At 34.8% G+C, this 27130-nt stretch overlaps 1 protein-coding gene across 1 annotated transcript in view; it reads left to right on the forward strand.

Moving 5' to 3' along the window:
- TRHDE (thyrotropin releasing hormone degrading enzyme) overlaps positions 1-27130 on the forward strand; it is a 418175-nt gene that overhangs the window by 234280 nt on the left and 156765 nt on the right. Inside the window, exons 4-6 of the mRNA XM_065934092.1 lie at positions 325-479; positions 3231-3344; positions 18107-18244. Of these exons, the coding sequence (XP_065790164.1) occupies positions 325-479; positions 3231-3344; positions 18107-18244 (407 nt within the window). The remainder of the gene's footprint in view (positions 1-324; positions 480-3230; positions 3345-18106; positions 18245-27130) is intronic.

A 27130-nucleotide genomic window follows, 5' to 3' on the forward strand; every position in this document is an offset into this window, starting at 1 on the left:
CTGTAGGTTCCTGCTGCATTTGGTTTCCTTGACTTTCTGCAACTTATTAGGATAGGCCCATCAATAATGGTGCCGATCCTTCCCGCCTCCTCCACCTCTGGGTCTGAAAATGAACCGTGATGGATGGATATGGCCAGCGTTTACAGTGATAGCCTATATTTCTGCTGTCACATAGAAATGGCAGGTAGTTTAATTTAGAAAAAAAAAATTACTAAGAAAGAGCAAGTATTCTTTTTAATGAGAATTTCTGGACTTTTGTTGGATATGCATTTAGAATCTGATGTGTTTGTTAAAGCTTTTGGAATTGTTTTATTTTATTTCTAGATCTTTTAGCTGTGCCTAAGCATCCGTATGCTGCCATGGAGAACTGGGGACTGAGTATTTTTGTGGAACAAAGGATACTGCTGGACCCCAGTGTTTCGTCTATTTCTTATTTGCTGGATGTCACCATGGTCATTGTTCATGAGATATGTCACCAGGTATGAAAAAAGGATCGGGTGTAAGTATAATTGCAAACTATGGAGAATGTAAACTGATTTCAGAAACTTAGATTAGGAGTTCAGTTATTATCCCCCCAATTAGGTTTTGATTCGGTGTAGAGCATCGTGTAGTTCTTTTCGGAAGATATGTCGCTTTTCTCAAATGACAGCAAAATGAAAGCAAGCGCACAGGTTGTATTGAATAAGCAACTGCCATTCAGTTTAGTTGAGGAGTGAGATGACATCGCTACCCAGCAGCCTCTTTGGAGACCCCATCCACTCACTATTCTTTGTCAACCTTGCTTTATTTTCTTGTGATTATTGGTGTGTATATATGGTAAGTGCAGTGATGGCGATGATTTATTGCATTGCTACAAGATGCAGCTGAGTTCTGTGTACATGTCAAAATTTGCTTTTGCTGAAATCAATTTGTTATTCCCCTTCTCCCATCACACAGACACTTAGGAAGTCTTTCACTAACTCAGCCACAGACTCTTTGTTCTGAAATGATTGATATTTTTTTGTCTTGGCATGTTTAGAAATTCATATGTAAATTAGCCAGCTTTGTCGTGAAGCTGAGATAAAGTTAATTTCATGCACTTTACTACAATGAGCGAAAGGTATTACAGAGATTTCACAATGCCTATTTGAATCTTGATTCTAATGAAAAGAATAACTGAAAATAAACGTCTGTGCTTTAATAAAAAGCAATCCTTGTCCTGGTGACCAGAAACTGTGGATAGTTTTTAAGCGAAAACACCAGAAATCTCAGTGTGAAACCGCAAGACTTCAATTTGTTATCAACCCAAAATCTTTTTAAAAAGTTTGAAAACCTTAAAGAGAGGTAGAAAATGTTGTCAGTGAAAGAAGCTGAACAGGTAAATGCTAATAAATGAACACAGACTTCATGCTAAATTGTTCAAGGCCACATGACTATTTGCCTAAATGTCAGCCTTCTGCAGGGAACCTGTGTGGTGTTTGTACCTGCCACGCTGGTCAGCTAGTGCTCCTTGCCTTAGTGACTTAAGCAGATCCATTGTAGAGATACCTAGTGCTTCTCTATTATGCTAAAAGTGGTTTCCAGCTAATCATACAATTCTTTGACACAAAAACGGATTCCTTTTTGAACACTCCTAGCCGTAAGTTACATGTAGAGTTCTTTTGAAACAGGAGCACACTGATCATCATTGTTCCTAGACCTGGATTTCATTTGTTCCAGATTCTCACCTACTTTCTTGTTCTAGCTTAGTGATGTTCAGCTACTTCCTATGAGGAAGCGAACCAGAAGCTGGGAGAAACACATGATAATTTCCACTGTCAGTGCCAAAGTATTTTCTACATTACCATCTCTCCTCACCTACTTCTTGTTGCAGTTTTTAAGATAGACTTTCAATTTAAGAGAGAGGGAGCACTTATTGCTGATCAAGAATAAAAACATACTTAAAACATCACTTAATTTGTGGTCATCACCATGTTCAGAATTATCTTGTATTTGTATTTTGATTAGAGATCCTTTTGAGTAAGAGATACTTTATTATTAATATTGAAATGCTCTGCCACTAAGCTTTTTAGCTCTTAAAGCCGTAGAACTATGATCTGATACTTGCCTACTGCCTTTTCCTTCTGTTTCTTAAATAACTCACTCCCACTTAGAATCTTCACACTAAGAGTTACTTATAAATGCCTGAAATCCTCTTGCCTAAGGCTTTCGCATGGTCCTTCTTATCATTAAAGTCTGAGCTCAAATGTCATCTGCTCAGAGAGAACCTTTTTGCTTTTACAATCTAAAGCGACCCCTCCCCCATACATATCACGTTTTAATAAGACCTGAAATTCTATTGTTTCTTTGTTTATTCTTTATTTTCTATCTCACCGCATTGTCCCTTCCTCCACAATAAAGTGTTTGCTGCCTCAGAAGTGACGTTGTCTGACTTTTCATCATTAAATCTCAAGTGGCACAGTTCCTGCTATATAATGCTTTCTGTTCGTTTTGTTTTTTTCATGAAAAAAGAATTCCTTTAAGCTTTTTCTGAACTCAGCAAGGATTTCAGAGTAATGCATCATGATCTAATCAAAACACCAATTAAAAATTACAACACTATTTTTCCTGAAGCGATCTTAGAGTTTTTTTTTTTTTGGTCCAACACTCATTATCATAGAATCATGGAGAGTCGGGGTGGAGCATCTTGAAAGCCTTTAGTTCTTTCTATCAGCCGACAACGTCTGTGAACTGTCTCTGCCCGGGAAGGTGCAGCTTCAGGTCTTCCGTGGTGAGCTCACGACTTCTTGAGGCAGTACTTTCCACCTTCATCCATTTCAGTCTGTTAGAGGGTCTTCTGCATTTTTAGCAACCTTTACTGGTTGACAAACCCCAATTTCCATCCATTAGTCCTGATATGTCTCCTGCAGGGCCACAGAACCCAAGCTTCTTTTACATATTCGGTCTTCAAATATTTGAAGACAACTGTTAGCAATTTTTTTTTCTTCTCCTGAGTCCTTTGTTTTCCAGATTAAATAATCATTTTCTGTTCCTTGATCATTTTATTTTTGTTCCCTGAATGCACTTATTAAAAAGTTAGTGTCACTCAAGTAGTCAAATTAATAGTCTTGCTATAACCTATTTTAAGATCACAAAATCAATTGGAAAATGAATTCCAGTTGTGATCATCATAGTTTAATACACTTAATTCTAGACGAGGTAACTCTGGGTAGATATGATTGTATCTGATGCCTGTTCATCTGTGATGACAGTGGTTTGGTGACCTCGTGACCCCCGTGTGGTGGGAAGACGTGTGGCTGAAAGAAGGCTTTGCTCACTACTTTGAGTTCGTTGGTACAGACTACCTCTACCCTGGCTGGAACATGGTAAGTGCATTCTCTTTAACTGCTCAGTGAAAGTTTGATTCCATGTCATATTGGGCTTATCTTATCGTGAGACGTGTTTGAAAATGCCAACTGATGCATGAAAAAAATTAGCTACCTGACAAACCAAATGTAACCCAAAATATAAACAGTAGTATTCCAGAAGAATTCTCATTTAGTTATTAGAACTAAATAGAGTCTGATTGGTTGTACATTGATTTCAAAATACTACAAGTTTTCTAAATAAAAATATTTTAGATTGCAATACATGATGACAAAGATAATCTATCCCATAAATTGAGAAGGTAATAGCAATCGATAAGTTATATTTTAAACATGTATAGGATACTTCAATATATAGGAAGGAAAATGAGAACTTAATTTTCAGTGTGATGAACTCAAAACATAGCTAAAATCTTTGATACATTATTGTTTTTACTTTAGGATTAAATGATTTAATAAAGTGAAGTGAAGTCGCTCAGTCATGTTTGACTCTTGAGACCCCATGAACTGCAGCCCACCAGGCTCCTCTGTCCATGGGACTTTCCAGGCAAGGATACTGGAGTGGGTTGCCATTTCCTTCTCCAGAGTATCTTCCCGATCCAGGGATCGAACCCAGGTATCCCGCATTGTAAGCAAGACACTTTACCATCTGAGCCACCAGGGAAGTCATTTAATAAGAGGTCACTAATTTTATAAAGAGTTGTGCACATTATTTCCAAACGTGTATGTGTGAATCTTAAGTAGGGTTTATTGTACCAGAAGCAGTGATATTCTTGAACATCCTAGAAGAAAAAGTGGAGGGAAGATATGATATGATATGATTTCTATATATTGTTTAATATAAGTTTTTCATTTTATGGGCTTTCCTGGTGGCTCAGATAGTAAAGTGTCTGCCTGCAATGTGGGAGACCTGGGTTCAATCCCTGAGTTGGGAAGATCCCCTGGAGAAGGAACTGGCTACCCACTCCAGTACTCTTGCCTGGAAAATTCCATGGCCAGAGGAGCCTTGAAGGCTATAGTCCCATGGGGTTGCAAAGAGTCAGACACGACTGAGCGACTTTACTTCACCTCACTTCATTTTATACAGGCTTTCATTAATGACTAAGTGACTATGTTATTAAATAGAACCCAGGATATAGGTTGTTTTGGAATTTGAATTTTATTTATTTTTAAAATTTATTTTGTTATATTTTTGGCTGTACTGGGTCTCAGTCGCTGCTCGGGGCTTTTCCCCTGCTGCAGCAAGTGGGGACTACTCTTTAGCAGTGGCGTGAGGGCATCTCCTGGTGCGGAGCGTGGACGCTAGGGTGCATGGGCTTCAGCGGTTGTGGCGCATGCGCTTAGTTGCTCCGAGGCACCTGGGATCCTCCCGGATCAGGGATCGAACCTGTGTCTCCTGCGTTGACAGTCAGATTTTTTGCCCCTGAGCCGCCAGGGAAGTCTGGAGCTTGAATTTTAAATTTAAGTGGCACTATGTAAAAGTTGCAAAATACTAACATTTGTCAACTTCCAGAAGCTCAAATTTCACCTGTGTTATAGCTTGAGTGATAATGTAAATTTATTTTACACCACTCAGTTTTGATGTTTAAACTACTAATATATGTGATTATCTAATTATCTGTCATGATTACAAGTGTGATATGGTGAAATATAAGGTTGTCCCTTAAGTCATGATATAGCTTTTCTACCATACTCCTACTGAGTGTAAAAAGTGACTTTACATATCTCAGAAGAAATGTTGCAATTGTAATATCATACTGATATGTTTGAATTATCCAGTTTTATTTATATTTTATAAAAGCAACATGGTTCATTTGCACAAATGTGTGAGTTAATTTTACTTGGCCTTATATATCTAGTTATATATGTATAAATAATACAATTAAAAAAATCTTATTTGAACTATTTTATTATAGCATTGAAATTAATTTAAAAAATGCCTTTAAAAGAACTTTGAAGAAAAATCATCAATAGCATGCAACATTTGTTATCAAAGGTATTTTTAAAACAAATACGCAGTTTTAAAACTGAAATACCAAGGATACTGAAACATTTGTAAAAATATATTTTGGTTTCTAGTTGACTTTCAATCAAATTTGTTTAAAATTTTTTTCAAATTTGTTTTCAAATTTTTTAAAATTTGATTTTCATTATGCTGTGAGTTATTACTGATTGGTAATTCTGTTATGTTTTAATGTTTAAAATGCTAGTATTATAAATGACATGTTACTCTATAGGTAAGATTTTGTTTTGAGCTCATGGAGCTATCTATGACAAAATCTATTCAGCATATAAAAATAAATCTTAGATTGAAAAGCTATGAACAGAATTATACTCATGGTGAAAACTTACACCTTTTGATGGTTTTAGCATTGCAGTCTACCCCGAGTTTCAATGTTCCCATAATGAATTTTGCTTTTAAATATTTTTTATATTCCTTCATTACTTTATCAATCAAACTATAAATGGAGAGCATTTTTATAAGAATATGGAAAATGAATATAGAGTATAAGTAACACTTCTGATACTTTGTCCTAAATACAATAAAGACCATGTATTGAAAGCATTTATAAACAATGCTTTGGTGTGGTAAGATATAAATCTGTATTTTATAATAAAAAATGGGAATTAATGATGGATTACACTGAGAAATGAAAGCACAAACCCCATTACAATTAGGCAATAGTGAAAGCAAGCTTTATTATTATGTCTCTTCATGTTCAGATTCTAAAGATCACAAATACTTTCTATTATTGGCTGCTTTTGCTTTTTTAGTAGTTTTTTAAATTTAGTTTGTAGAGTACTTCAATATATTAAATTTATAAAACCTATAAGAAGAGACTCTAAACAAATACTCCTCCACGATCATTAATATCTTCTTTTCAAACAAAAATTTAAGACAAGCCAGCCACATAAATAAGAAAGGATATTAAGTGACTTTAAGGCTGTGTCAGCACTATTTTTCATAATGGCATCAGCAAAAGAGTGAAAGAAATACTAGGAAGAACAAGAGTGATGGCTGTGTCAGCAGTAACTCATAGTGTTGTGATACGCACAAGAGCTTGCCTAGGAGAGCGAGGCTCGGGCTGCACTAGAACTTAGCCTAAATTAGAAAAGTCCGAAGGCAGACGTGTCTCAGAAGTAAAGCAAGCAAGCTGACCTCTTTTGCCTCTAATCTCAAAAACTGTGGTTTTATTATTTTTAGACAGCAACGCTCAAACACTGAAATACAACTTCAACTTGCTAGGGAGATTACTACGACAGCCTATGTTTTACAGAATAGCAATAAAGAAGCCCAGAATTACACAGCATTGTTAAGGAAGCTTTTGTTCTGGTTTAGGATAGTATACTTACGTGGCCTCTTAGGTTGTGTATATGCATATGTGTGTGTTTATAGACAGTTTCTGCTACAGAAATAATCAGTTTTTTACATTAAGAACACTACATGAAATAAACACTACTATCAAATCTTTTTCCCCAACAAACTAATCAAGTATACCATTTTACAGATATGGGTCTTTACAGGGAGTGTGATATAAGGTCAGGGAATAGATTGACAAGAAGTAATTCAGATTCCAAAAACGCACTTCACTTCCTGACTCATCTTTATCATTTGAGAAATGGGATGATTGACTTAGTAAGAACACATGATTTTTGTGAATATAAAATGACTTGCAATTTCTTTGAAATGTGTGAACAAATGTGAGTAGGTATCATAGACCTGGAAAATAATAAATGCTCCATTAAAAGGGGCATTGATTTTATGTATAAAATACCCTAACACTTCCAACCTTAGTAAGCTATTTTGATGCCCTAGATTTTATAGCAATTACCTATAGATTGAATTGGACCATAAGGAAGGCTGAGGACTGAAGAATTGATCCTCTCGAACTGTGGTGCTGGAAAAGACGCTTGAGAGTCCCTTGGACAGCAGGGAGATCAAACCAGTCAATCTTAAAGGAAATCAACCCTGAATATTCTTTGGAAGGACTGATGCTGAAGCTCTAGTACTTTGACCACATTATGTAACGAGCCACTCATTGGAAAAAACCCTGATGCTGGGAAAGATTGATGCCAGCCGAAGCGGGTGACAGAGAATGAGGTGGCTGGGTGGTATCACCGAGTCAATGGACATGAGCTTGAACAAGCTCAGGAAGATAGTGAAGGACAGGGAAGCCTGGGGTGCTGAAGTCCATGGGGTCGCGAAGAGTCAAACATGACTTAACAACTGAACAACAGCGTGTAAAGATTACAAAAAATGTTCCATAAACTTTGTATCTAGGCTCAGTCTCTCCAAATCAATGCTTATCTATATTGGCAATGTGGACAATTTTTTGGGTACATAAACTTTATATCATGTTTTATTCATCAAACAGAAGTGTCAACGTCACTTAGATTATCTTGTGGGGTTAGATTTCATAGGGCGAATCGACTTGACGACTTGATGACTATTCTATCAAAGTTTGTTGTTAAGGACAATATTACTGGATGAATTAATTTGCATTAAGTTGTTGATGGCAGTCATATTAAATCTTACTGTGATTCATCCAAAGGGAGAAAATAAAGGATCCATGCAGCATAGTTACTGTTCAACAATTCTTTATCATTTTAATTTGAAAAAGGTCTATGATAAAAGAGTTTTAGTATAGGAAAAGGATAATAGTAAAATGATACCATGAAGAAATCCTTATTTTGCAGAGCTGGTGCTGATGTAGGCAAAATCGTATTCCCTGTGCGTATTGCACAGGTTTTCGCTATAATTTGTATCTATTTGATAGGCATATCCTGTAGTTTCCTGAATGTAGCCTTGTAAGAATGTATTTGCTATAATGAGAATTATTAAACATGTGTATACTCTTCTATTAAATAATTTGGGATGCTAAGGAGCTTCACACAGCAGTAACTTTAGATACTGATAAAGTCCAAGGACTGGGAGTTCTTAAATTTTTATGAGGGCACATACCTGGGCAGAAAGATAACTATTAATAGAGAATTGTGCAGCTAAACTTAATTATGCTAAATACTTAGGATATCTCAAAGTATATTGCCCAAAACCTTGATAAATGTTCTCAATTGTTTTTATCATGGGCAGGGTTAAAATGGTAAAAATGAATTCTGCCATTAGACTCAGTATGTGGTATAACAAAAATTGCCTGCTAAATTTAATAGGCATTGCAATAAAATTATCTTTACTTCTTAAATTGTTTTATTTTTATTCGAAAAGAAGTTGAGAAAATCATTGGTGAACTGAAATAGATACAGAGTTTATTGAGCTCATTTTCTCCAGTTTAAATGTAAAGATATACTGATTAATTATTCCAAACAATAATAAAAGCTTTGCTATTCAGAGAGGGGGAAATAGAAAATTAGAGAGAAATTGTTTTTGCTAATATGTTACTTGTTCAGTTCTTTATGTCTTAAGTCCATCTTTGATTTAATGTCTATAAAGAAAAATGCTTTCACTCCCTTGCAAAGTTAGTTAATATACATTTCAACAGTAGTTGGTATGTCGGTACTATTGCTTATGATTCATCAATATTAAAATATATTTGCCCAGGAGAGCTATGGTGTCAGAGATGGACCATCTGGGAATTAAATATTTGTTTTAGAATCTTATCTTATAAATACTGAATACCAAATAAATGTATGTATATATGTAGATTTTCCATGCAGTTGTATTTTGTCTATTGTGATAAAAAAATTCACATATAATATCTACTCCTGATGTCAGTAAATTAGAAGATGATGCAATTGTTTTCAACTGGTCAATGATATTTTATTCTCAATTGACTGACATATTGAATGTGAAAAATTTAAAGACTTCTATTGACTAGTCTCAAGGGTCTGTGATATTTTTGATCCATCTCAGTAGCTTAAAAACTGACATTTACATTGAAAGATTAGTTGGGGGTCACAGTCTTCAAGATGTGCTTCTTTTTTGTGCTTTCCCCTTACTCTTCCCTCCCAATCCCTCTGTAAGTAATTTTTCTTTGTGTTGAGAACATTAACTTTTGTTTTTTAAAGAAGAGAAAATAATTTTTTTTCTTATTTGAGGGAATCTGGGGAGCTGTAACCTTCTCTTCTGGGAAAATGAGGTTGCTTTCTCCTTAGCATTAGTGGTCAGAGAAGTTTGGAGCTTTGGTGGACAATTTTTGCTTGTTGTTGTTTAGTCACTAAGTCGTGTCTGACTCTTTTACATAGAAAAAGTCCACAGAGGAAATAAGAGCTAGCAAAGAGAACAGTCTTAGAGAAAAGTTTCTCGTAGAATTCAAGTCTGAATTCTGAGTAAATGAAAGAGGATTCTGAGATGCATAGGCCTAATGCATTGAGAATGAGATTTACACTCAGAATGTACAAATTAGGATAATCTAGGATGTCAGTGTTAAGAAACAAGTCAGGGACTTGGCTTCTAATGAATGATGACTGAAGGGATAGTGGGCCTTCCCAAGTGGATGAGTGGTGAAGAATCTGCCTGCCAACGCAGGAGGCACAGGAGATGTGGGTTCGATCCCTGGGTTGGGAACATACCCTGGAGGAGGAAATGGCACCCCACTCTGGTATTCTTGCCTGGAGAGTCCCATGGATAGAGGAGCCTGGTGGGCTACTGACCACGAGGTTGCAAAGAGTTGGACATAACTAGCTTGCAAAGAAGAACAGTGAAAACAAGAAATGCATCTGTTGTACTAACGTTAAAAGAATTCTCACTAAAGCTAATACATAACTAATTGGGTTAACGTTTTCTCGTTAGGACTAATTCTGTGCTCTTTACCAATGACCTTACTGATGTGCTGGTAGCCCTGTTGAGAATGTCAGTTAGAATGAAGGATGAATAAGGCCAGTTATTAATTAATTGTTGATGTACGTTAACTGACTTAGAAACTTTATGGCAAAAATACATTTTTGAGGGTAAAATGACAACTGAAGTATTGATAATACATTCATACATTTGTTTATACTTATAGATTTTATGTAATAATCAAGATATTGGCTTCACAGTTTGAGAAATGGAAACTTTTGAAAAGCTTATTATCAAAGTGTGTTGAGTCTCAGAAAAAGTAAATCTGCTTTATTTACTGCTTCAAATGAAAAATCAACTTTTATTAAATACTTTTAGAAAGGGAAGAAAAAGTAAGCGTAACTCATTAGTATTCATATGTACTTCTATACAGGTATGTATCAGAGAGATTTTTCTTAGTTACATTACCTCACTTTTTTTTTTAGCTACATGAATTTTTAAAATTTAAAACAAAGCTGCAAATTGAAATTTCATGTATATTCTTAAAGGATGATTTTTTAAAAAGCCATTTATGTTCAGAAAGACACTAAGTGTTTCAGGTTTTGTTTATTTTAAACTTAGAGATAAAAGATATATGAGCATTCCCTTTGGAATAAAATATTTCTTCCAGAGACCATGTGCAGGTTTGCACTGTGTCAAGTTCTTTCTACCTTTCCTTAGGAATTGCAAAAGCAATCAATACATTGACAGGATTAGACACTTACTAAGAAGAAAACTTTTGCTGAACCTGGAGCCTAACAATAATGCAAGGCTCTCCTTTTTCATATCTAGGGATAATGCAGGAAAAGTTAATCCATTCATTACCAGGTAAGAGTAGTTTGTGAGCAAAATGTTCCAACTTGCTAAAAATGGTCATATATCACTTGATAAACAAAATTGATGATGTAAAAAATTTATACCAAGACAATGAAATGTTCTGTTAGACATCATTGTTCATAAGTATTTTTGACTTACAGTAGATTAACCAACTTAATCTGTCCTTTTACTACACTTGGTTTAAAAAAAAGTTTATCCTCTTATGATACATGAATTGTTCAACACTTGATATTATTCAGTATTTTCCCAGATATATTACAAAGAATTTGCTTTGCAAAACCTGTAACATGAACATAACCAAAAAGGAAAACCTGGGAACCAAGAGGACAACCAAAGAATAATTCATTAATTTTCTAATTATTAATCATCCTTAACCAGGCAGCTATATGCTTTAAAAGACATTAGAACACAACTTATTTCTAAACCAGGAGTGACTGTTTCAGTCCATAACACTTTATGGGACTTTTTTTTTTTCTTTTCATCAAGGTTACTTTAACATTGTTCAAATGGTACTAGACAAGGATGTGATAAATGAAAGTAGTGAGTTCAAGTGATAATTTCCAAGAGTCAAAAATGTAAGAGACCTTCCTGTCTAGAGAAAGCAAAAAGCAATATTTTGAGGCTGGTGAAATTTTGCTTCAATTACTCCAGTAACCCTTGCAAAAATAAAGACATGTAATATTTACTGTGTACCATTAAGCACTCTACATATGTTAATTCCCTGTGAAACAGTAAGACCTTCTGCTACGTGTCTTGAAAGTAAACATCTTTGCTGTCATTTTTCTTAAGAGTCTGAGAGTGTGGTAATGGTTAGACGTCCATGCAGGCCACCACTCAGGCATCTCCCTTCAACTATGAATTCAAAAAGATGGTTTGGGGTAGAACGTGTTTTGATACTGAGTTAAATAACCTCTGTGGGTCTACCATTCACAAAGTAAGCTTCTTTTGAAGCTATTTATATATTTAGCTTTTTACCTTTCCCTGGGACTAATGAAATAAAATTCTTTATGATTATTGGAATGTCATATTTGTCATATTGATCTTTAAAAATTAAGATATGTGGGGATGCTTACTTTTCTTGAAGAACCTACTTTAAATCCACCTGTGTCCAATTTATTCTGTTAACCATTTTATTTTGTCTTCTCCAGATTTCATTTATAGCTCAGTGATGCCTTTCCTGGGTGCTATTAATGTTAATTTTACATAAACTAGTTTGATGGATTGCTGCTACAGGTTTGCCCATTGCATTGTTATATATTTCATTCATTCTGTTTAATGAATTAATTCAGAGAATTATCAAGTACTGAAAATGAGACCTTCATTTTTCTATTAACAGAGACCTGCTATATATCCGCTTCTTATACACTGTATTTTATTTTTTGTGTGGTGGTTTCAGTTAGAGGGTGTGATTAGATTTAGGATTTTATTTTTTTTACCTCTTAATTGACAACCATGGAAGAAAAGTTATGACCAACCTAGATAGCATATTAAAAAGCAGAGACATTACTTTGCCAACAAAGGTCCATCTAGTCAAAGCTATGGTTTTGCCAGTAATCATGTATGGATGTGAGAGTTGGACTATGAAGAAAGCTGAGCATCAGAGAATTGGTACTTTTGAAACTGTGGTGTTGGAGAAGATTCTTGAGAGTCCCTTGGACTGCAAGGAGATCCAGCCAGTCAAACCTAAGGGAAATCAGTCCTGAGTATTTATTGGAAGGACTGATGCAGTAACTGAAATTCCAATACTTTGACCACCTGATGGGAAGAACTGACTCATTGGGAAAGACCCTGATGCTCAGAGGGATTGAAGGCAGGAGGAGAAGGGGACGACAGAGGATGAGATGGCTGGATGGCATCACCGACCTAATGGACATGAGTTTGAGCAAGCTCCGGGTGTTGGTGATGGACAGGGAGGCCTGGCATGCTGCAATCCATGGGGTCACAAAGAGTTGGACACGACTGAGCGACTGAACTGACTGACAAGCATGCTTCTGTCAGAAGTTGCTTTGTTTATGGAATAACTCAAACACAGATCCATATACCCAGTCAGACTGTTCATATTCATGAATATGTTTGGAAAATAAGATTTAGTGAAGTAAGTCTCAGAGGATTAGCCAAATGATGGAGCAGGAAGAACGTTTAGCTACCTATTATCATTTTTGTATTACATGGATCAGGTATTCTCTAACACTTACTTGGGTTTACCTAGGTACAATAGCTATTTATTTTTATTTAGATTTTGAGTGTCTTTCTGCTCAGTTAAGTTCTGTTCCTTCCTTAAGCTTTACAGCTTGGCTCAGAAGATGAGTACTTAAAAAAATTTAGAAAGATTTCTGTTCTTCTCTTTGTAGTGGTGGTGATGGTGATGGTATGGTGGGGTATATTTATCTAAATATTATTTATTTCCCAAGTTTTCTGATTCCAGACCTGACTGATATCAGAAACTTTCCATTAGGATGCAAATAGAAATTGAATCTCAGTGTGTGTTTCAAAACACTCTGGATTACATTTTATTAATCAAATATTACAGGGTCTTCTTAGCTTATTTTTAACGTGCCTGAAAATATTAGCAACTTCTTGTGATTAATGTGTGAAACAAATGCATGAAATACCAAAAATGATTGGCAAATATGATTTTATTGAAATGTCTTATCAGCTTATCAAAACTATTAAGTATAGAGATAGAGGAAAAGATTCTTATTGTCAAAGTAGATGATTATTGAAAATATGAAGAAGCCATTACCTCTTTATGCAGAAGATCCTGAAGTGACATGTAGTAGAGTAAGTATGAGTTCATGTGAACTAACAAAGGACAAGAATTAAATCTCTCCCACTAAACAGTACGCTTCATCAGTTAAGGAAGTTTATTTCACCATTATTTCTCAACATTTAACCCAAAGTATAGCATCAATGAGGTAATCAATAATAAAAGTCTGGTCAAAAGTTAACAAAAATTTATGAAATGAAAGACATCAAAATTTATGAAAGATTGTAACAGTGTTTATATTATATAGAAACTCATTCATTTAATTATAAATGAATATAATTATTCATTATATTGAATAATTATATTGAGATTAAAAAACATGTAAAACTATGTTGGGTAAGTGTTTGAAAGAAAACAGAAGGAAAAAAAGGTCAAGAAATCCTAAAAAATAAAGGGAAGCTAAAATGATATGAACATTTTAAGAGGTTTATGTAAAAGCCCGTGGCATATGGCGATTGTTCACAGTGACTTTTGGGGGGCTGCTAGAATCAGAATGAGCGATGTAATTAGACAAATTTTTCATAATTATTACTGTGATTGACATTATTTGAAGCACATTCAAGGTTATTCTGTAAGACCCACGATTATCATAATTAATAAATATATAAATGACTAATTGATAGTGACTTCTGCCATGTCAATATTGCTCTATCTTAAAGGTTCTTGACTAAGTATGCAGAAGGTTTAGAATTTGGTTGAATACAATGCAGTCCATTTTGTGTTTCATCTTAGCATTTCCTTTTAACTGTGTCATGTCTTGGGTAATATGGGACATGACACGTTCAGCCTGGATGTTACAAATGAAACATAAGTCAACTGAAGGGTGTAGTCTTTGAAGAGACTCGCAGTTTAAGGCACTCTCTTTATGTTAATCATGTTTGGGAGTATATCAGTTCATAAAAACATGTGCAAGGGGTTATTTGGGGTTATGAGAGCCTTAGAAAGTGATCCAAAATAGTCTTCTACAGATTTAATTGCTCTTTTAGTTACTGCATTGACTAAGGTATCTTAAAGTGTTTGTCACTTGGCAGTGGATGAAATGTGGTTAATGGTCAAAAGAAATAAGAACATTAGGACAATTTTGGTTACTTATTGTAAGGCTTATGTGAAATTACAGAATAATATTGTATGCTTTGGCCACCTGATGTGAAGAGCCAACTCACTAGAAAAGACCGTGATGCCGGGAAAGATTGAGGGCAGGAGGAGAAGGGGGTGACAGAGGATGAACTGTTTGGATGGCATCACTGACTCAATGGACATGAGTTTGAGCATACTCCAGGAGATAGTGAAGGACAGGGAAGCCATGGGGTTGCAAGGAATCAGGCACGACTTAGCGACTAAACAACAGAGATGTCCTCAGATAACTCTGTGTGTGTATAACTTTCTGTAAAAAGTTATGTGAATGAATACAGAAGTAAAATTTTCAGTGCAGTGCTTGTTTCATTATAAGTATTAATGGTAATTATTTATAAAATTATTACTTAATGCCTATTTAATGTATGTGTGTTTATGTAAGTTTGACTTTAAGTGGACTGCTTTAACAACCTGCACGTAAAAATGTTTATCAACATCCTAGGCATGTGTATTTAAACATGAGATTTTGAAATGTTGATTTTTTTAAAGAATATTATATAGAAGCAACACTTATTTTCACTACATCTTTAGTTTTATTTCATTTATTGTATAATTTAGATACCTACAAAATGTTAATTTTAATCAGCTAAATAATGAATAATATTTCACAAGTATATTTGGCTAACTTTAAAGTGAGTAAATCTTGAAAAAAATTTGGACATTTTAGAGCTTTATAAAAGTATATTGAAATATAAACTTATAGAATAAAATTCTTTTAATATTTAAGACACTTGAAATCCAAATAATTTCTGATGCTTATGAATATGACATTGTGTTATGTGTCTACAAAAGATGTTAATTGCAAAGTCACAGAGATACAATATCACATAAATAGAACCTGATGAATATCTTCCTCCAATATGCTTGTTTTTCTTACCTGAATTTTTGATTACATTCCTATCCTTATATTTGTCCTGATTTGGGTAAGTCATGAAGAACAAGAGTGAAGAGTCAAAATATGCACTACTAGGTATATCCCTTTTTCTAGTTTTGTGTAAGCAGGAGGTTTGGATTAGTAATGGCTCATGTGGCATTTTGTTCAACCTATGAAGTCTTGAAAGTGTTTATCTTATGATAGTATAGATTTCCAAAGACACAAACTATGAATGACATAGCTTCTTTCTTCTGTTTGTGATGGATCAGCGGCAACTGAGTCAGTATGTTCACAGACACTGAAATCACTTTCACCCAAACTTTCACTCTATTCTCTGCTCCCGTAGTACTTTGGTTGGCTGCCAGTCCTTTACCCATCAAATAGCACTAATGTGTTGTACATGTATCTATTTTCCCCATCATAAAGGGAGTTGCTTGGAGCTAGGAATTGTGTCCCAAATGCATTTGTTTCTCCAGCCTTAACACATGAAGGTTGTGTATACAAAACCCTCAGTAAAAACGAATGGAATTAGATTGTATTGTTCAAATTATTTTTGTCAGATATTCTTGTTCATTTGACACTATTGATTAGAAAAGTACCTTTATCTATGTTCAAGAGGATATTGTCAACATTAAACCTGGAATAAAACATTGGTTTAAATAAACAAATGAAAACACTGAAAAAGGAAATACTTGTATCTTTTTGTTTATCTATATGTATATATACATACATATCTAAATATCTATGCCTATGTCTATATTTATGTCTAAATCTGTATTTGATTCATACCTTCTGGAATTTTAAAGTAAATACCATGATTGTTCACCCTTGGTCATCACAAAAGGAACTAAATTGTAGATACTTTGTGATCACAGAGATAAAGCCCATATCTCATGCTGTTTGTGCGTGATTGTGCAATATTGTCCTATTTTGTTTCGAGTTGCACCTGCCTCCAGTCCACCTTCCGCTATTCATAGTCTAAATATATGTCTGATGATGTCACTTCTTAATTGTGGTTTCCTAACTGGCATTGAGGATCTTGATTTTGTTCTTGTTTGTCTTTATGTACTGATCACTATTCATTTACCCATCATACTCCCTGCCTTCTGCCACAGGGAACTCTGGAACCCCCCAAATAGGCCAGGCTGTTTCAAATCTCCATGCCTTTTCCCATATACCAGGGTTTTTTTTTTTTTCTGTCCGAAATGCCCTTTTCTACTATATTCTAGAAAACTCCAATCATCCTTAAAGATTCAACTCAAACTATCAGTTCAGAAGCTTTCCTTCCTTCTTCCAGGCAGAACAAATGACGCCTTCCCTATGAGGTCACATCATATTCTGAACCTATTTCTATTTGTCTATATAGCAGGTGTTATTAATATTTGTCTTCATCTTTGTCTCTCATTCTACTAGTATAAAATTTCCGAAGTTGGATTCATGTCTTTCTTTTTATGCTCAGAACCGGGTATACCACATGGGATATAGCAGGTGCTCAACAAATATTTGTAGAACAAATTATCTTACTCAATCTTCACAACCACATATGTTTACAAATGAGTGTGCTGAGGTCTGCAGAGACTGAGTACCTTGCTTGTGGTCAGACAGTTAAGTGAATGGCAGGTTTTTTTTTTCCAGTTTAGGACTCTGTCATCAGCTTTCTAGCAGTGTTCCCGTCTTTTCTCTCAGGAATACTGAAAGAGCCATTTATTTCAGATCTCTCCTCCTAGATATGTGAAATCTAAAAAATGTAAACAAATAAACTTATTCACAGAACAGAGTCATAGAGAGAAAATGAACTTATGGCTACCAGGAGGTAAGGGGGAATAAAATGGGAGACTAGGACTGATGCATACATACCACTGCATTTAAAATAAATAACTAGGAAGGACCTACCGTATAGTGCAAGGAACACTGCTCAATACTCTGTAATGACACATATAAGAGAAGAACCTAAAAAAGATCATGCATAACTAACTCACTTTGTGTACGGCAGAAACTAACACATTTCAAATCATTTAAAAAATAAACGTTAAAATTATTTTAATAAAGATTAAGCAAGCTGAGTCAGTTTCATTTATGTACCCACTCTCCAAATTTGCTTTAACCACTGTTAAAACACAGAGTCCATTGTTTCTATCTATTTAGGGCCTATTGGAGCTAGTTGGTTTTGTTTCATGTTGTGCTCAAATCAGCCACTTTTATTTTAGAGTGACTTAAGGGACATTTTATTTATTGGTTTCTCTTTATAGTTAAGTCTTATCTAGTAGGCTGATGAGCACCATCAATTCAGCAACACACATTCAGTTCATATTGTCACCCATATTCTGTCATAACCATGAATCACCTGTGATGTTGTTCCACCTCCTGTATTGCAGGAAAAACAGAGGTTTCTGACGGATGTTCTACATGAAGTGATGCTGCTTGACGGCTTAGCCAGTTCCCATCCAGTATCACAGGAAGTGCTACGGGCCACAGATATTGACAGGGTGTTTGACTGGATCGCATATAAAAAGGTGGGAATAGATATACCCAATTGCCAATTGGTATTTCACTCTCCTGGCCGAATTCTTTCATGCTAGATATATATTTTTCTCTTCACTTTGGCGGATAGAAATGGATTGTGAGAAAATATAGTCACTAGGTTCATGTCATTTTATGAGTTAGGGTTTTGCTTTATAAACCAGTAAAATGTTTGCCAAATAATGCATAGAAATATTGGAAGTATTAATGAGATAAATGTTTGAAGTCTTGATATGAAGCTGCTGTACAGATGGCATTATGTAAATGTCAGGTTTTATTGTTATTAATAAGACAGCTGACCTATGTAGTGACAAATTATTTCCCACCTGTGCCCCTAATACTTTTTGATTGGCTGCTACAAATGGGTGTAGGCAGTGACATGACATATGTATTTTATAAACATTATTTAAGGTTGATTTGGGAAATTAACCATGTTTCCTGGGTAATAAGCATAATAAGTGAAATCCTAAAGAACAGATTTTGAATGGCAAAGATTTTGGGCCAATGACTAGACATCTGTAGAAATAAGATATATTATGAATTTTTTTCCACTGTTACTTATATTAGAATTTTTGCTTATATCTCTATCCTTTAGTTTTTCTAATTTTAACATAAGCACCTATGTCTTAGTGTTAAAAACTTGAAGTGGAAGTGAAAGTCACTCAATCGTGTCTGACTTGTTGTGATCCAATGGACTGTACAGTTCATGGAATTCTCCAGGCCAGAATACTGGAGTGGGCAGCCTTTTCCTTCTCCAGGGGATCTTCCCAACCCAGGGACTAAACCCAGGTCTCCCACTTTGCAGGTGGATTCTTTACCAGCTGAGCCACAAGGGAAGTCCGTTAAAAACTTAACAGTCACTTAATACTTGTTAAAATAGTTTTAAAATTTACTTTGTCTTTTGTGCAAATTGGATTGCATTTATTGGGATTTCTATATGCTTTATTGATTTAATAATGTTTAAGTTTGAAAATAAGTTGCTAATATTCTTTCTGAAAAACAAGTTATTCTCTTTATGACTAGAGATCAAATAGTGATTCATCAGATTTCTTTGGTGCACTAATTTGAATATTTGGTTTTACATCCAGGAAATGACTGTGTCAATGATCATTAATTAACAGCTAATTGTTAGTAGTTAATATTGTTTGCTATAATATGTAAAGATGCCAGTTGTGTTAGAAAATATCTTTTTGAAGTCACTGATCATTGCATTGGCTCAAAAAGGATATTTTTGATACTTTATAAAGCTAAGTGAAAGTCTATAACCATATTTAAATTACATAGTGTTAATGTATTTATTTTACAAATTAAATTAAGTGTATGTTAATTTTTATATATGATATTTTTGGCTAGCTTTTGCAAATTTGATTCATTCAACTATACTGATTTCTAAAATATAATGTAGAAAATTTATTAACTTAGCTTGAGACAAATTTGGAGACATGTCTAGTTTTTTCCCACCTAACTACCAATTCCAAAAGACTATTTGTAAATACCAATTTAATTCTGTATGATAATATTAGGAAAATATTATTTTGATTAGATATGTTAATAGATGTGCTTTTACATGTAAGTTAACATTTATTCCAGATTTCATATATTTGAGTAATTTTGAATTTAATCAAGAAGGCTGACTGAAAACAGTAGGAAAGAAAGAGTTCACGATGATTATTATTTTACCTCTCTACATTTTGGTGTGAAGGCTTATCAATTTACAAATGTGATCACGAGCACACTGAGCCAGGATGCTCAGGACCATCATCAGAAAGGCACTGGCTTATTTGCCTCTAGCCATGTATCTTTATTTTTAATTTTTTTTGAGAAATAGTTGATAAATATAATTGTGTATAATTAAAGTAGTCAATGTGATGACTTGATATACATATATATTTTGAAGTGATTACCAAGATCAAGATAATTAACACATATGTCACCTCACCTAACATTTTTGGGAAGTGGGAAGTGAGAATGCCTAAGATCTATCTCTGCAACTTTCAAGTATATAACGTTGTACTATTAACTGTGGTCACAGTGCTATATATTAGAGTATTAGAATTTATTCTCCTTGTAAGTGAAAATTTGTAGTTTGACTTATATCACCCCATTTACCCATTCCCCTAGTCCTTGGAAACCACCATTCTCTTCTCAGTTTCTATGAAATTGGCTTTTTTTTTTTTTTAGATTTTATATATACTTAATACATAACATATGTATTAATATTTGTCTTTCTCTGACTTATTTTACTTAGCATAATGACCCTCGGGTTAATCCATGTTGTCAAAAATGGTAGAATTGCCTTCTTTTTATTACTGAATAAAATTTAATTATATGTATATATATCACATTTTCTTAACGAATTTATCTGTTGAAAGACTTTAGATTGTTTTTATATTTTGGTTATTATAGAACATGCTGAAAGGAATAAAGGAACATGGATGTGCAGATATCTTCTGAAGATACTGGTTTAAATTCCTTTGAAAATATAGGACTGGGATTGCAAGATCATATGGTCATCTGATTTCTGATATCTTTAGGAACCTCCATAGTGTTTTCTGCAATGGCTATACCAATTTATGTTCCCACTAACACTGCATAAGGATTCTCTTTTCTTCACATCCTTGTTAGCATGTGTTATCTTTTGCTTTTTTGATAATAGCCATCACAGGTATGAAGTGATATCTTGTGGTTTTGATTTGCATTTTGGTGATGATTAATGATGTAGAGCATTTTTTCATATAACTAATGGACATTTGTATGTTTTTTGGAAAAATGTCTATTCAGGTCCTTTGCCCATTTTTAAATTCTATTATTATTATTATTTTTGCAATTGAGTTGCATGAGTTTTTTATATGTATTTTGGATATTAACCCCTTATCATAAATGTGATTTGCTATTGTTTTCTCTCATTCTTCAGGTTGTCTTTTTAATTTATTGATTATTTGCTTTGCTGTGCCAAAGCTCTTTAGTTTGATGTAGCCAATTTGTTTACTTTAACTTTTATGGGCTGTGCTTTTAGTCTTGTATCTGATTAATCATTGCTTAGACCAATGTTGGGCTTCCCAGGTGGTCCTAGTGGTGAAGAATATGCCTGCCAATGCAGGAGACGAGAAACGTGACTTTGACACCTGGCTTAGGAAGATACTCTGGAGGAGGGCGTGGCAACTCACTGCAGTATTCTTGCCTGGAGAATTCCATGAACAGAGGAGCCTGGTGGGCTACAGTCCATAGGTTGCAAAGAGTCAGACATGACTGAAGTGACAAAGCATGCATGCAAGACCAATGTCAAGCATCTTTTCCCCCTATATTTTCTTCTAGGAGTTTTATGGTTTCTCATCTTACATTTAAATTTGTGACCCATTTCAAGTTCATTTTTTTGAGTGATGTAAGAGAAGAGTCCAGTTTCCTTCTTATGCATCTAGATGTCTAGTTTTACCAACATCATTTATAGAAGTTACTAATCTTTCTCCTTTGTGTGTTCTTAGTGCTCTTGTCAAGAATCAGTTCACCACATATTTATGACTTATATCTGGAATCTTTGTTCTGCTCCACTGGTTCCATGTACCTGTTGCCAGTACCATACTGTTTTTATTACTGTAGCTTTGTATATAGCTCAAAACCAGGAATGATGATGCTTCCAAGTTTGTTCTTTCTCAGGTTAACTTTTGCTATTTGGGGTCTTTTATGGCTCCATACAAATTTTAGGATAATTTTGGTCTATTTGTGTGAAAAATGGAATTTTAATAGGGATTGTATTGAATTTGTAGATCATTTTCAGTAGTATGGAGATTTTCACAGTATTAATTCTTCAGTCTAAGATCACAGGATATCTTTCCATTTATTTGTGTCTTCTTCAGTTACTGTCACCAATATCTCATAGTTCTCAGTGTATAATCTTTTTCTTCCTTGGTTCAGTTTATTTATAAGTATTTTATTGCTTTTGATGCTATTCTAAATGGGATTGCTTCCTTAATTTCTCTTTCAGATAGTTCATTGTTAGTGTTTAGGAAAACAGCTAATTTCTATATGTTGACTTTGTATCCTACACTTCCAGTGAATTAATTCATTAGTTGTAACACTTTGTTTTTATTGTGAAGTCTTTAGGGTTTTCAATATAAAATAGCATGCTGTCTATAAACAGAAATAATTTTACTTCTTCTTTTCTAATTGAAGGCTTTTATCTATTTAATTTTTTCTCATCTAGTTTCTATGACTTGGACTCCCAGTACCATGTTGAGTAGAAATGGCAAGAGTGGGCATCCTTGTCTTATTCATGATCTTAGAGGAAAGGTTTTTAGCTTTTCATCATTGAGAGAGGTTGTCTTCATTCTAGTCATGTGTCATTATGCTTAAGTATCACTGAAAATGCTATCCTTACTGTGCTTTTAATTGATGATAGGGGCTTTCCTGGTGGCTCAGAGGTTAAAGCGTCTGCCTGGAATGTGGGAGACTCAGGTTCGGTCCCTGAGTTGGGAAGATTCCCTGGAGAAGAAAATGGCAACCCACTGCAGTACTCTTGCCTGGAGAATCCCATGGAGGGAGGAGCCTGGTAGGCTATAGTCCATGGGGTCACAAAGAGTCGGACACGACTGACTGACTTCAGTATTTATCCATTTTCAATGAAGACTTCTCAAGGAAAACATTTTCTTTGTAATTAAGTGTATTGAGAAATAGTTAAGATACAATAAACTTAATGCTTAAAAGGTATAATTTAATATGTTCTAACATATGTGCACACAGTGAAAATATCACCACAATCAAGTTAATGGACTCATTCATCAAAAATTTCCTCATGCTTTTTGTAATTCCTTCTCTCATCCCTCCTCATTCTTCCATTGATCAACTTTTTACTGTAGATTAATTTGTATTTTCTAGAGTTTTATATAAATAGAATTATGCAGTATACACTCTTCCTTTCTGTCTGCCTTCCTTTCACCCAATATCATGATTTTGAGGTACAATTCATGTTGTAGAATATATGGATGTAATATAATTTGTTCATTCACCAGGATATTTGGGTTTTCCTAGCTTGGAGCTGTTACAAATAAAGCTACTATGAATATTTTTGCAGGTCTTTGTATGTGTGCATTTTGCCTTTCTTGGGTGATTATCTGCAATATTTAGATGATGATAGGTATATTTAATGTTTTATGATACTGCTGAACTGTTTTCCAAAGTAGTTGAACCAATGTATCAAGGTAGTGTAGTGTAGTGTAGTGAAGTCGCTCAGTCGTGTCCGACTCTTCGTGACCCCACGGACTGCAGCCTACCAGGTTCCTCCGCCCATGGGATTTTCCAGACAAGAGTACTGGAGTGGGTTGCCATTTCCTTCTCCAGGGGATCTTCCCAACCCAGGAAGCGAACCTGGGTCTCCCGCATTGTAGGTAGGTGCTTTACCGTCTGAGCTACCAGGGAAACCCGTATCAAGGTAAAGTCTCATGAAAAGTGTACCAGAGTTCTACTTTTTCCTACATCTTCACCAACACAAACTAGATATAATCAGTTTGTTTAATTTTAGATATTGTAATGGTATCTCATTGTGATTATTAATTTACATTCCCCTAATGACTAATGATATTGATCATTTTTTCCTTTGCATATTTTCTTTTATATATCTTCCTTGGTGAAGTGTCAGTTCAAATCATTTGCCCAATTTTTTTAGATTGGATTCAGTTCAGTTCAGTTCAGTCACTCTGTCGTGTCTGACTCTCTGCAACCCCATGGACTGCAGCACACCAGGCTTCGCTGTCCACCACTGACTCCCAGAGCTTGCTCAGACTCATGTCCATCAAGTTGGTGATGCCATCCAAACATCTCATCCTCTGCTGTCCCCTTCTCCTCCTGAATTGTTTTCTTATTATTGAGTTTTGAGAATTCTTTATACTCTGAATATAGGTTATCATATACATGATATAAAATAATGGTTTTCCCAATTTGTGACCTACTCTTTATTTTCATAGCAGTATCTTTCTAAAAGCAAACTGTTTTCATTTTAAGTTCATTTTACCATATTTTTTAATTGATAGTGCTGTTGGTATCATAGTTTGACTAATTCAAGCCCTGAAGGTTATTCCGTTGTGTTTTCTTAGAGGTCTTATAGTTTTCAGTTTATATTTAGATCTATATTCTATTTTTGAATGGAGTAATTTTTGAATATAGTATGAAGTTTGAATTGAATGTTTTCCTTTTTATTGAATATGAATATTCATTTTTTCAAGAATCATTTCTTGAAATGATTTGCCTTTGCACATTTGTTGAAATCAGTGAGCTATCTTTGTGTGGGTCTTTTTTCTGGATTATTTATTTTGTTCTATTGATACATTTATTTATCTTGGTGCCGGTACCACATAATCTTGATGACTGTAGTTTTTAATAAGAAGTGAAATGATTGTTAGTCCTCCAATTTTGTCCTTCTTTTTAAAAGTTCTTTTGGTTATTCTTGATTTCTTGAATTTCTATATGAATTTTAGAATGTTTTGAAATTTCTTTTAAATTCTGCTATAATTACAGGAATTGCACTGTATTTACATAATAATTTGGGAGCATTGACACCTTAGCAGTAACGAGTGACCCATGAATAGCATACACTTTTCCACTAATTTAGGTCCTTTTTATTTTCTCTCAGTAAGATACTTTTTGGCTCATTTTGCCTAATATATTTATTTTATTGACATAAAGATTTAAATGTTATATTCTTTTATTCTTTTAATATCATATAATATCACCTCTTTTATTCCAGATATTGTTAATTTTTGTCTATTCTCCTGATTAGTCTAGCTAGAAGTTTACATATTTTATTCTCAAAAAAATCTGCTTTTTGTTTAATTGATTTCTGGTCTTACTTTCTATGTCATAGATTTCCTCTCTAATTATTTCCTTCTTTTATAAACTTTGGATTTAGTTTGTTCTTTTTTTCTAGTTTCTTAAGGTGCAAACTGAGGTCATTAGTTGGAGGTGTTTCATCTGTTATAGTTCAGGTGTTTATTTTATCAATTTCCTCCTAAGTGTACTGCTTAGGGCATTCTCAAGCTTTTGATATATAGAGGTTTCATTTTTATTCACTTTATGGTATCATTTCCCATTTGATTTAGTAATTGATCCATGGGTTATTTGAAGTTTTTCCAGAAAATTTTCTGTTTCATTTCTTATTTAATTCTGTTGTGGTCAGGGAAGTATATTCTATATGACTTGAATCTTCTTAAATTTGTTGAGGCTTATCTCATGGCCTAGAATTTGGTCTCTGTTGCTGTTTGCACTTCAAAAGAATGTCTATCCCACTTTTGGCTGGAATGTTTTATAAATGCCAATTAGGTCAACTTAGTTGATAGAATTGTTCAAGTCCTCTACATCCTTATTGATTTTCTGTCTACTTGTTCATCATGCTTTATTGATGGGTGCTCATTGTTTGGATTCACCCACATGATGTCAAATCAAACTTGTAAAAGTGTAGTTAAAAAACATAGGTCAGATACCTGCTGTCATGTCTGAAAAATAATCTTCAACGTGAATGTGGAAAAACAAAGCTCAGAAAAATCTGGCTATAATCTCAAAGGCTTTGGTTTGCTAATCTTTATATCAGGCCTTAATGTATTTTTGGTGCTTTAGACTAGTTCTCCAGTTTGGCTTCTCTCAGGCTCATTCTATAAGCAAGTTAGTATGTGGGTAATATACAATAACGAACTCAACTCTGTGGGTGGAATGGATATACTGTGTCATTCTAGGATGTGTATAACAGATATTACTGATAATTGAACAGTCAAAAAGAACATCAACTGCTAACATTTACTGAATGCTTCCTCTGTGCTAGGCAGTGTGTTAACTCTATACTTTCATTAACTCAGTTAATTCTCATAATCCCCTTTAGGGGTTGTTATTTCCATGATCCTCACTTTAAAGTTGAGGATATTGATCATGGTCAATCCAAGGATATGTTTCCCAGGAAATCAGATTCTAGAGCCAATATTCTTAAACACTATCATATTTGATCAATATACATGGCTGGAACACTCATTCCAAAGTCATTTGTAAACCCCAAGTAATGATCCAGGCTCTGTGTCCTGAGTGTTAGGGATATAACAGTCAGTAAGACACAAAAGAGGCTTCCCCCATGGCTCAGCAGTAAAGAATCTACCTGCAATGCAGGAATTTCAGGAGACGCTGGTTTGACCCCTGGGTCGGGAAGATCCCCTGGAGGAGGGCATGGCAACCCACTCCAGTACTCTTGCCTGGAGAATCCCATAAACAGAGGAGCTTGGTGGGTTGCAAAGAGTCAAACACAACTGAAGCTACTTAAGCATGCATGCACGCGAGACACAAAGGAGGAATAGCAAATAAATTAGTCACGGCAGTAATATTTGAGTATTAACATCAATGTCTCCATTTTAAATGTAGAAACATAACTCAAGTCATCTCAAGCAATAAAAATTTGTCAACTGAATAACTGGAAAGTCTGAGATGTTGTTCAGTTCAGTTCAGTTCAGTTCAGTTCAGTTAAGTCACTCAGTCATGTCTGACTCTTTGCGACCCCATAGACTGCAGTACACCATGCCTCCCTGTCCAACACCAACTCCCAGAGCCTACCCAAACTCATGTGCATTGAGTCGGTGATGCCATCTCATCCTCTGTCATCCCCTTCTCATCCTGCTGTCAATCTTTCCCAACATCAGGGTCTTTTCAAATGAGTCAGCTCTTCGCATCAGGTGGCCAAAGTATTGGAGTTTCAGCTTCAACATTAGTCCTTCCAATGAACACCCAGGACTGATCTCCTTTAGGATGGACAGGTTGGATCTCCTTGTAGTCCAAGGGACTCTCAAGAGTCTTCTCCAACACCACAGTTCAAAAGCATCAATTCTTAGGTGCTCAGCTTTCTTTATAGTCCAACT

Source organism: Muntiacus reevesi, chromosome 4, assembly GCF_963930625.1.
Source record: "Muntiacus reevesi chromosome 4, mMunRee1.1, whole genome shotgun sequence".
In the NCBI taxonomy this organism is placed as follows: domain Eukaryota; kingdom Metazoa; phylum Chordata; class Mammalia; order Artiodactyla; family Cervidae; genus Muntiacus; species Muntiacus reevesi.